Below are 12,322 nucleotides of genomic sequence, written 5' to 3'. Positions count from 1 at the left end.
AACTGTATCCTGCATTGGGCAGTGATTCAGTAACTGTAATCACTTTTGACTTGATTTATCACAGGAAGATGTGTGCACATGATGCTTATACAGCATTAAGCAGTAACAGTAACTTTCCCGTGATAAAGATGCTGAGAACTGATCAAATGTACATGAATCCCAAAAGCTCGCTATAAAAATACATTGTTTGTATCAGAGAATCTGAGTTCAGCTGAGGCTCAGCTGGATGAATAACAAAACACTTTGAAATTATCCTGTCTTGATGCTGACAAACATGTAAGACTGGAGTTATTTAGGGGATTCCAAGAACTAATAGGTGGCTGATGATGGATTTGTTACTTTTTGCCTGTGTAGCACTGTTTCTTGTTGACAATCACCATGAAGTGTACCTGTGGCAAGGCTGGTGGCCTGTGGAAAACAAAATCGCTGGATCAGCTCGAATCAGGTGGGCTACAGACAGGAAATGCGCCATGGAGACAGTGCTCCAGTACTGCAAAGGTAACAGATTGCTGTGCTGGCTGTTCTGAGTGCGTCATGCCTTGCCATGCCTTACTGTCTTGAGCTGAAAGGCACTCAGGTGCTTCCCCAACGGCACCGATAAATATCAATGTATTTGAAGATACGTTCTCCACTCTTTCTTGGCAAACCATTTGTGTAGTGATGGCATTGTTCCCAAGTTGCCGAGATACTCTGCTGACTCAATTCTCAGAGGAAAGGCTTTATTTCTTTTCTGTGCACCCACTGCGGGAGAATAGTTCAGACTTTCTGCCTAGCTCCTTTTATATTTCATAAGCTTCAGTGTATCAAAAGACTGAGTGAAGATACTGTTTGCTGATGTAACTGGGTTTGGATTTAGTGGGGGAGGTGGAAAGACTGAAGACAGTGAACAAGTCTCACACGGAAACAGGTGGCCACTGGAAATGCCGGAGCTCATTTCGACAAGACAGTTATTGCCACTCAGTGTGCAGTGAGTCAGGCTGCAACTGATGATCATGTAAAAGTACACTGACCAGATTATTTTCTGCACAGAGTTTCCTTAAGACACTGTAATGCTTTACTCGCACTTCATCTAAGGTTATGTGAGGCTGGCAACAGACCTTGCATCTTCTGATGAAGGATGAATAAAGAAAGGTGTGGGGTTATCATCCAGGAAAGAGGGCATAAGTAACAGCTGTATTCTGTTGGTTCAGAGTAATTTCCCACTGTGAATAAGTCACCAGGGCTTAACTGGTGCAAACTATTATGCCCTCTTGCAAGGAAAGCCAGATCGCTTATAGACCTTGAGACCTCATGATGCCATTGATTTCTTCTGTAGCAAATGAACTTTACAACTTGTGACACAGCTGGTAGTATCTGTCATCATCTCCTATAAACATTTGTATATCTTAAGAGGGAACGCAATACCCTTGTTGGATTCCACCCTTATGAGGATAAGCCAGTCTCCTTCCCAATCTGCAGGTCAAATAGGAGTAGGCGCAAGTGTTCCATTTCTACTCAGCTGTCTCATGTCACTGAGGGGAGGTGGTAACACCTGCAGGAGACAGCTGAAAATCAGTGCTGGAGACCTGAAATGTGACCTTTGTTGGACTGCATTATTGCTCTATGTGGTTCATCTTCTGGTGTCCCTAGCACTGCCCTGCCAAACAGCAGCTAAAGACAGGGCAGTAATTGGAAAAGTCTTTGGCAGTGACTGCTGAATTCCTAAAGAAGGAGGCAGTTACTTGTTCTCCCCCGCCCCCAGTTTTTGCAAGTCAGAAGGAGTGATGAGATGCATTTCTTTGAAATCATTTCATACAATGTGCTTCACAGCGGACATGAATATCAGCATAGAGGAACCGAGCCCCATGCAATGAAGTGCCCAGAGTTGCTCAGCAGGCTAGTGAGAGAGATGGAAGTAAGATCCTGGTCCCAGTGTTTCTGGTGCAGTGCTGTAATCTTCTGGTAATGAAAATCATGTTTTCTGGCCCCAGCAGAGGTGGAATCAGATACACATGCTGAGATTTGGATACTTTTCCAGATTTCTTGAACTTCGAGTTTGATGGGAAAAGGGATTACTACCTTCTGCACTGGAGTGAATTTGCTGCATCTGAGTTTGATGCACAGTGGAAAGCTTTTCAGTGACTCCTCATGGGCCTGAGGTTTAGCATATGTATCATAGAACAAGTGTTTTTGCTGGGCACTCACTTCTTTAGCACTGGCCAAAATTTTGCAGCAGTTGTGGCATTATCCTCTTTGGCATGGGGTAGTTCTCAAAAGCTTTGGGCTGTGTGATTGGATAGGTACAGAGCAAGTTTGTTACTGTTAAAGTAAAGACCGATTCTACTTGTACTATTTCTGTGCTAAAGCTGATGTGAACTTCTTTAGCAGTTTTTTACTGTTCAAACTAAGCTGTTCTGGTGGTCTATCGCTTTCATGATCTGGGATTCTGTCAACCACTTCAAAATTTCATTGCATCAAGCTGTCAGGGCTGACTACCTCTCATGTGTTGTTACTTATCAAGGTGGGGAAATTGAATTTCAGGAGATACCAATGCTGCTGCAGTTATTTTGACTACCAGAATATAGCTGAGTGATCAGAAGCACTGAAACACTTTTCTCTTATTTTTCTGTCTCCATTTCTTTCCTCATCTATGTCCTTCTCTCCTTCCCTCCCTCCACCCCCCCATTTTTTTTTCTTTTCCTGATTTGCAGTGCTTAACTACATGATGATATGAAAGAGATTGATTAGAAACTCTGGATATCCCTTGAATATACCTAGCAGTTCTCCTTGTGCATAAATCTTATTTAACTTGTCAAAATGTCTTGAAAGTTTTTCTGTGGTTTTATCTGCTAAATCAGCAGTCTGGAGAGCTGAGCTGCAGACCGCTAGGAGAGGGAAGAATCTGGTTTACCCTTCAGCGATTCTTAATGAGGAGATCAGCTTGTGCTGAGGGCAGAGTTCATGCAATGAAAATATTTCTCCACTTACATACAAAATCATCTTACCTATATGGGAACGTTAGCAAACACTACTCTGCTTTTATCTCTTACTCAATTACTGAGAGCGGAGCAGTGCAACTAGAGCAGATTCACACATACTTTTTAAATGCAAAGTTTTTCATTAATGGTAGAATGAACAAATAAACCATGGTGAAAATATGTGGAAGAGAAGGCTTAAAATCAAGTATTCAAACGATAAATCTCCTGTATAGATTGTACAGTTAAAGCACTCACATTCTAATGTTTGTTAGACTACTCCACAGAGCTTTCACCTCTACTCTTCAGAGTTTCATGTGAAGGTATTCTCTCGAATCAGTTTGCTCCCAACATCTGGTGTAAAGCCAAATCTGTAACGTTCAGCTTTTGCAAACCAAATGGAACAATCATGTCCAGCCAGGCTCTCCATTTGCATTCAGCACAGGTGTTGCATCGCTTCCCTGGGGTGCTCCTCAGCAATGGGGAGGAGGGGGCTGTGTTCTTTTAGGCCCTCCTGCCTGACAGCCCACACGCATGAAGTGCGGGAAGGGACTACAGTAAAAAACAGGGCCTTCTGTAATGGATTTACATGCTCTGGAGGAAATCTTAGTCCGTTAAAGATGCTCTGAGATTGAACGTAGGGAATAACAGAACTTTGCAAGAAGCAGTTTTTAGGGAAGCTACAGCCCTCTGATGTGAGGTGGTGTCATGTTGCTCTGTTAGTTTCACCTGGTTCTGGACTTTGCAACATCTTCAGCTTTTCCATTGCTTATCTGGAAGAAAGATTTGATTAGACTGAGTTGTTTGAATCCAAGTAAGAAGAAGGTACAATATTTTTTTGGAATGATGGTTCCTCCCAGTCCCTGACTGCCTGTCTACCTCTTTCCAATAATATTTGGAGTTTATCAGTGCTTTTGAATCTTTGGGGAATTAACTCGTTCAACCCATAGGGCATTTTTTCACCAGATTAATTTACCACTTAATCTGATACGGCATCACTGCGAGGTAGGGTTACGTCCATGTCATATATAGTGTGCACACATACATGTTTTAAAGAAGAAGAACTGTCTTTGAAAATCATCAGTAATTACCATCCAGCTATTGCCATACCTCTGTTAACTTTCAGATCCCATTCCTTTGAATTTGTAATAACAAAATGATTGTATTAGACCTCAGTATCCCAAGTTAAGAACAATTTCAATACTCTCACTTGAGCCTCCAAGCTTAAGCTTTATTTGCTGCTGGCAGGACACTTCTGCTGAGCATACCAGAAGGTTTCATTTACCTGAATTTGGCTAATTTCAGAGCATCACACTCTGCTTACCCTGTTCTAACTCAGTTTTTGTAAGATAAGAAATATATTGGGTTAAGGAAATAATTATGAGGGATTGTCAGCATACGTGGTTTTATCTTTGTGATCAGATAGAGTAAAAGCAGATATAAGAATACTGAAAAATGTGTTAAAAGATGCCATACTACATTAAAAAAAATCCTGGTGAAAGTCATTCCTACTGCCTTAAATTTCTTCAGCTTTTCAGGAAAGAATCAATTAAATGTGCTAACAAGGTAGCTTTGCAGCTAACCACATTACAAAATATGGTACTGTTTGTAATTTCTCTCTTTTTCTTGTATTTTGACTGGTTTTAGGAAAAAATGTAAAGAAGCCCCCAAAATCCTATCTAATTCATGCTGGCCTAGAGCCTCTGACCTTCACTAATATGTTCCCAAGTTGGGAACACAGGGAAGACATCGCAGAGATCACAGAAATGGTAAATTTTCATTGCACAGTTTCCTGTTGCTAGTAATTGTGTCTTGTGTTGTCAGTAAAATTGCTTGTTTGTGTTGTCAATCCCCAAAATCCAGAGGATGAACTTACAAAGTCCAGTTCAGGAGTCTCCACAGGAAAAAAATAACAACACAGCTAAATTCTGACTGGGAGTCAGACTGGGATATCACAGGCATTCCTGGTTGTTTTTTCATATAACTTCTCATATTCTTTTTTGTTAAAAACAGGAGGAAAGTGTTACCGTAACTATCTGTTAAGAGATGTGCTAGAGTTTAGTAGAACAACTGTTTCAGTTGTGTGAAACGGGCAGCAACGTGTGGTTCTGGTCCGTCCTCCAGGCTCAAAGTGCAGGGGGACAAAATGCCCCGCAGAGGATCAGCTGGCTCCAGGACCTCCAGCAGAGTCACAGCCGAATTACATGTGACTGCTTTAAAAGCCTTCAGTGAAGGGGCATCTCAAGGCCAATGACACTTTCTGCTTTGTAAGTCTCCTGCAGCCATCCTTAGTAGAAAATGCTGGCTTCATGACTAAATGCAGAATTTGGTCTTAAACTGAGATTCTGAGAGTACAGGATGTCCTTCTGCTAAGTGCAGACCTTTTTTTTTAAGCTGTGAAATTGTTGTAGGGCAGGTCTGTTGGCCTATGTGCAGACCTGGATGTCTGGCTTTGTGCTCCGTGGGCCAGGCAGTGCAGGTTGATCCCCTGCCATCTGCAGTGGGAGCAGTTGGTTTCAGCGTTGTGATCCTGTGTTCGCTGTTTTCCTTTTCTCCCTACAGGATGCTGATGTTTCTAATCAGATAATCCTTGTAGAGGACGTGCTGGCCAAGCTGTGTAAAACGGTGTATCCACTAGCAGATCTCTTAGCTAGACCTCTGCCCGAAGGAGTTGATCCACTGAAGCTTGAAATTTATCTTTCAGATGAGGACTTTGAGGTAAGGAGAGAATGGGCACACCGTTACTCTCTGCACGCGCGTCTAACCATACTGTGAAGTTGTTCGACAATTTTGCCTACTTATAAGTGGTTTTACTGATGGCATATCCTCTCTTTTTAAATGCAGGTTGCATTAGAGATGACGAGAGAAGAGTACAATGCACTGCCATCTTGGAAGCAGGTTAATCTGAAGAAGGCAAAAGGACTTTTCTAAGTTGTGTTTATTGGAGTGAGCGCTAAAGGGATGTCCGTTTTCACTTTCTATGCCCTTTAGAAGAATTGTACCCTACATTTACAGAATAAATAGAAATAATTTGAAGTTATTAGCGACTACCTATCTGGAGGGGTGTAATATTATAAACGGCCAAGAGAACTCTTTGGAAGTGGAATTCAGTTTTGGCTCTTAAAAGGTAACATGTTTAAGCTCTGCTCTCCTATGCACTTAAACAGTAGTTTCTTGAGCTACTGCAGCAGGTGTCCTTTGGCTACATACAATACTTGCCATTTTTGTTTTGAAGAAGTTCTCTTTGTAAAGTGTTATTTTGTTAGTTTGTGGATTACAAAGAATTTATATTTATATAAACACATAGAACAAGTATGTATTTAACAATGCAATATATATATATTCACTTTCAAGACTTTCATGTCAAAACTACAGAAAAGTAGCTGGATGGCAGTTGCTTGTACTGAATTAGCTGTACCACCAATATGTATCTCTTACGCATTCTGAAAAGTTTCTCTTTGCAATAGGTAATGAATTGTTCTCAGTGCTGCTTCAGGTGCTAAACTGAGCAAAGCGTTTGTATTTATAGCATGGATTTCTTGAGAAACTATGCGAATCAATCTTTATACTTTATTATCCAAAAATGTATAGTGCCTTGTTTTTTGTGTACAGTTTATATACAAAAAAAGATTGGTCTGCATTTTGAAGATGGCTTAGAACGGTCTCCTACGTTACTTTTATAATAGTAGAAATAAAAACATCTCAGTTTCTAATACTTGTTGTAAACATTAAACGTGTCTTTTGTGACATAAGAACTGAAAGTAAAAGCTTCTGAATAAACTCCTAGCAATGCTCTGACTTGTCATTATTTTGTACTGTAATCTGTACTAAGGCAGTGGAATCTTCCATAACATGGTATTTTATCAAAATATTTTAACCTTAGATATCTGCGGGTGTTGTACAGAGTTATAAACTGAGAAGCAGAAAATGTAGAAAAAAAATCAATGTATGAGATAAAATTAGGTTGTGCAACACTTTAATGGTGAACATTGGAGGAGTCACACAACTCCTGTATCCCTTGGGTTTTATACATGAAACCAAAATTATGATGCTGATTTTCAAACTTTGAAAAAAAAATCTTTTCAACCTTTGTGCAATTGAGAGTAAAACTTGAACTGAAAATGAGTATGGCATCGTGTCCATTCTTTCCATAAGCACCCGAGTTGAAATGGTATTCATCCAGCTAACTAAAATATTGAATAATCAAGTAAACATTTGTTATTGTTTGAAATGTTTTTCAGGCATTTGGCATTTCTGTAACAATTTGTGTGTTCCCCTGTGGTAGCCCAGTGGATTTCACATTCTCATTCCTGCCAGCATAAGTTTCCTTCTGCTGTTCAGGGCTCCTCCTGCCCCAGTAAAAAGGGATCTCCTGCGGTGGTGCCTGTTGCTGCTCTTGTCATCCTCCTAGGCCCAGGGAAGCAAAGTAGGATCTTTGGGTGTGTAAGGTGTAGTTTTCATCAAGATCTGCAGTAAATATTGCTCCATAGTTAAAATTAGCCTTGTTTGGACAGACTGCTTAATAAGTTGTAAGCTAGCCTTTAGGTAAAGAAACTAAAAGTCTAGAAATACACAAGTACTATTCACCTGACCTGAGATATTACAGGTGAATTTTCAGCCCTGGTGTATTTCCTTTCATGACTGGTTTCTGTCAAGAACTGAAATTAAATAATCCAAGAAAAGGGTAGCACCAGTATTTGGAGCCAGGATATTCCTAACATAGCTTCCAGCAAAAAGCAAGTTGTTTAGATGCCTGATAGCTCCTCAGAGGTCCTCAGCTGTGTCTTCTGCATGGGGGACATTCTTACAGCAACGAGTTTATTTTTCAAGCACTGAGAGGTTTTCAAAGTCACTGCTGTATTCATCTAAGTATTTTTGCACCCATATATTTTCCTCTTTCACCTTCTCTGGTGATAAAATCAAGCAGGAATTAAGTTTTGTTTATTTATGTTCAATCTGTACCGTGGGGGTAGCAGGTTCCTCTGTTTTGATTTTTCTCTCCAACAGAGAGCTAATTTGCATAGCATGATTGACCTTGTTTTTCCCTCTGGCAGGGTGGTATCATTTGCTTTTGTTTGTTGAAAACCCCGTCAGTCCTCCAAGTGCTGCTGAAGGGCAACATCCACCCACCTTTAAAGCCTTTAGAGTCTTAGCTAAAAGACAAGCCAAGCCGGCATGGGGACCTGCAGGCAGTGAAACATAATTCAGTGCTGTCAGCGCTCTCAGGTACTGTAATTTTTACACAATGTGATATCTTGAGTCTCAGTTCCAGGAACCATAGCTCAGAACCCAGCTTCCTATTTTGTTCTAACATTGCCTAGGAAAGCTTCAAGGTTTCTTACAAAATAATCTTTTTGTCTTTAATATACTTGTTATTTATGAAAATGCTCTCCCCAAGTGTGAAGCTGACAACAGAAAGCAAGTCAGTGTAAGGCCTCAGACAGATCTGGGGGTTATGTGTTAATTTTCTGCACCTCTCCACTGTGGAGATACTATTTATGGTTGGAAATTGGAAAGGGCCCCTTTCGTGAAGCCGTTTTTACAGCCCTGCACGGCAAATACAGCTGAAAAAGGGCTTTGTCTGGGTTAGGGGCAGGGGGTTGTTTACTTGCTTAGATCTTATCTGATGTTGTTTGCTTGTTTCAAATAGACCCCCAAGAACACATTTAACATCTTGGGTGAATTCAAAGTCAAAGTATCTGGTACAGGGACTCTGTATGTGAAAAAGGCAGTACCTTGAACGTGGCATTCAGCATTTTCTGCCAGTCTCCCAGCCTCCGGGCCTTGAGCCATGATTCTTATCTCCTATGGTTTTAAACTGCTCAATCCTGACTCTTAAAAATGTTGCTCTTTGATTACACAAACATTCCTGCACATGTAAGGATTTGTTAGCAGTGAAATGGGCTGGAAACGTGAATACATTACTATGCCAAAACAGCAAATAAAGCATTGTGTCTGAAAAATCTGCAGCCTGTATTCTTCAGCCAGAAGAGGAGGGGAAATGGAAGGTAGGTAGGGGAACAAAAACCAAAACTAATCTTTTAGCAGTTTGGGAGAGCTTGTTTCTGTCCACTACTGTCCCACCAGTCTCCCAAATGGGTATTTAGCTGAGCAGGAGTTGTGGACCCACGTGCACAATGGGTAAAAGCTGATTCTGAGCTTCTCTGAAGGCCCCTGGTGCTGCCATGGGAGGGGGTGGTGGCAGGCACAGAGTAACCTCCTGCGCAGTGGGGATCCGAGGCTGGTGCGGTGGAGCCCCCGTGGTGGAGAGCCCTCTGGGACCGGTCTCTGCTGCTAGCTCTCGGCCTAAATTTCCCTTTTGCCTTTCAGATAAAGTAGCAGATGAGGAGAAACAGCTCAAATAATAACGTTCTCCAGTGTGCCTGCTTTGCACATCCCCTGGTCTAGAAACTAAAGCAGGTTTGCAATAATATGTCATTGGTGCCCAGAAGTAGGAGAAAGCAACCCATACACCTAAGTCACCGCTCAAACATGTGAAGCCCCTGTTCACCTGATGCACTCACCCAGTATGTTGCTGGGAGCTGATGCTGCAAGGGAATTTCTTTTGGGCACAGGGTGAGGATCGTGCTCAGGCAGTCAGTAGTTTGCTCCTCACAGGGCAACAGCATGGGGTTGATCACACAAGCTCGAGATGCTGCCATGGGCAGAAGAATGCTTGTAACCTTCCTCCTGAGACTGAATGTGTGAATTGATCTTTGATGGGGATGAAGGAGGTTGGGGTACAGTGTTTGAAATGCCAGGTTGGTTCTTCCTCCTCTGGTCTTGTATTTATATGCCCTGTAAGGTTAATGCTGATTCTGTGTTTTTTTCCTGTGAGTTGATCAGTGGAGTAAGACAAGTGCCTGGAAGAACCGCTCACTGTGAGCAACTTCTCTCTCCGCTGTGTCCTGGTTTCAGCTGGGAAAAAGTTAATTCCTCTTTCTAGTGATTGCTGTGAAAGGAATGTCAATAACACTTGTTGTTTTCAGTTGTTGCTAAGTGATGTTTACATTACTCAAGGACTTTTTTTCAGCTTCCCATAGAAGAATAGACAGAAGGATGGAATGGTCAATGAAATATTCCATAGCATAGACATCATGCTCAGTATTTAAATGGGGCTTAGCTGGGGAGGGGGAATCCGTGATCACTGCTTGGGACGCAGTGAAAGTGTCTGGTGTTACTGTTATTATTAGTGTTATTTTTCCTTTTCTGATATTTTTCCACTAAGCTGTCTTTATCTCAACCCACGAGCTTTTTTCCTTTCCCCTCCTTTTCTCCCTTGCCAGGGGGAGAGGGGGGTGAGGGAGCGTCTGCGTGGTGGGGGTTAAACCACGACATGCTGCTGTCCTGGGGAGTTGGTAGCTGAAACTGTGTGGAGAACAGTCTGGAGAGTCAGTGCAGATTCTCAATTCATGCTGGCTCTGTGGCCAAGTTTTGTTAAAACCTGTGACTCTGGGGTAGTAGTGTCACAGTGTTAGTTTTTCTCTATCTAATCTGGTCCTATTATAATAATAATACAAAAAAACCCAGCTAAAATATTTTAATAATATTTTTCCCTTCACGGTAAGCCTTAGCACGTGAGATGCGCTGGCTTCTTGCTAGCAGTATTTTTCTGGGCACTGCCTTCTGAACTTGGAGGTAAACAAGTGCAAAACCTCTCCACGGACAGAGGCACGGCCCAAACACTGAGCATTAATTATGGCTGGTCACACCAGAAAGAAAAGGGTGAAGCAGCAGCTCTTCCTGCCGGCGGGCAGGAGGGCAATCCCAGAGATCGTGCTGGTCAGCCACTGCCCTACCTGTGAGGGAATCTACTGCTCACACACCTGGTACCTGCCCACAGTGCCTCTCCCCTTCAACATCAGCATCTCCTGGTTTAGCAGAGGTGCTGGCTGCAAGGCATCCCATCTGCTCTGTGACTCGCAGGTGGTCTTAAACTCTCCGTTTGGCAGCCTCAGGACCTGCTCTGTACCAGGAACGTTTCATGGGGGATCTTCCTGTTTGTTTTTGTGAGACGGGAGTAGTGCGCTTGCAGCCCAGAAGGCCAACCGCATCCTTGGCTGCATCAAAAGCTGTGTGGCCAGCAGGGTGAGGGAGGTGATTCTGCCCCTCTACTCTGCTCTGGTGAGACCCCACCTGGAGTACGGTGTGCAGCTCTGGAGCCCTCAGCACAGGAAAGACATGGACCTGTTGGAATGGGTCCAGAGGAGGGCCAAAAAGATGATCAGAGGGCTGAAGCACCTCTCCTGTGAGGACAGGACACCTTATAGCAGCTTTCCAGAATCTGAAGCGGGCCTACAAGAAAGATGGAGAAGGACTTTTTACAAGGGCATGCACTCTCCATAATGATGTGCAGCCCAAGCGGCAAAGATAACCCCATCCTGTTTCTACAGCCACAGTCATAAGGGCAGCCCCATGACTTGAGGTCCATGTTCGGTCCTGATGCATTGACAAAGCAGAACGCACCAGTTGCTCTCTTGGCAAGACCATAAAGTGCTGCTTGTACAGGGCTTTGTAAATCACTCCTGCTCAGTGTCGCTCTCAGTCTAGTGCAGGAACGTATTTTCACAGCAAGTACCAGATCCTGGACAAACTTCTTACATCCTGTTGCTAAAAGATACAATATTTACTCAAAAAACCTAGCATTTTTTTCTGCTCTGTCACCACAATAAGCAACTGGAGCATTGAAGAGAACTTCACCTTCTCAAACAGAAGGTAGAGTCGTTTGTAGAGATTCGTGGTAAAAGCTACTGAATGTATCTGAGGTCCCTGGCTCTGCTGCCACGTGTGTCTGCACACACACAATCCGGGCCCTGCGCTGGCAAACCCTTGCAGTCATGCATTTCCACACTTGTGGCTCTACCAATCCAACCAAGCTGGAAGGGGCCTTGAGAGGTTATCTATCCTGGCTGCCTACACCATGGCTGCAAACATGACCTAAACTACCCCAAACTTCTGCTCTTGCCTCTGCAGGGACGTGTCCATGGAACTGCCCACCAAGTTACTGAACCAGAGAAAAGTCCTAGAGCATGTGCGCTGCTGGAAGAGCAAGGGACGACAGAAGAAAGCAACCTGTAGTGTCCCCATTTTCCATATTACTATCTGATACCTGTTCAGCTTCAATTTTACACCCCCCTAAAGCGTGGTGTTCGCTCAGGCTGCCCCTCTGCAGCCTGTGGGTTCCAGGCTGTGCTAACCAGCACATTTGTTTTCCACTGGCAATTGCTGAGCCACTTGTGCCATGAGAGCAGCACTCTGATATTTAATCCCTTTAATTTAGAAATATGCTGTATAAATGGGTAACTGTTTACTTGTGGGGCTACTAATTGCCTTTACGCAGCCAGTAAACATGTAGTAGCCTCAATTTG

General features: G+C 43.0%; 1 protein-coding gene across 45 annotated transcripts in view; it reads left to right on the top strand.

Moving 5' to 3' along the window:
• SVIL (supervillin) overlaps positions 1 to 7,079 on the top strand; it is a 141,632-nt gene extending 134,553 nt beyond the window's left edge. For all 45 annotated transcript variants that reach the window (XM_074574349.1, XM_074574365.1, XM_074574364.1 and 42 more), the window contains 4 exons: positions 355 to 498; positions 4,602 to 4,723; positions 5,517 to 5,672; positions 5,799 to 7,079. In XM_074574349.1, coding sequence (XP_074430450.1) covers positions 355 to 498; positions 4,602 to 4,723; positions 5,517 to 5,672; positions 5,799 to 5,885 — 509 coding nt within the window. In that variant the 3' untranslated portion in view covers positions 5,886 to 7,079. The remainder of the gene's footprint in view (positions 1 to 354; positions 499 to 4,601; positions 4,724 to 5,516; positions 5,673 to 5,798) is intronic.
• Positions 7,080 to 12,322: the final 5,243 nt, after the last annotated feature.

The sequence above is a fragment of the Larus michahellis genome, chromosome 2, assembly GCF_964199755.1.
Source record: "Larus michahellis chromosome 2, bLarMic1.1, whole genome shotgun sequence".
NCBI classification, from domain to species: Eukaryota; Metazoa; Chordata; class Aves; order Charadriiformes; family Laridae; genus Larus; species Larus michahellis.
This window is presented reverse-complemented; position numbering and strand designations above follow the sequence as displayed.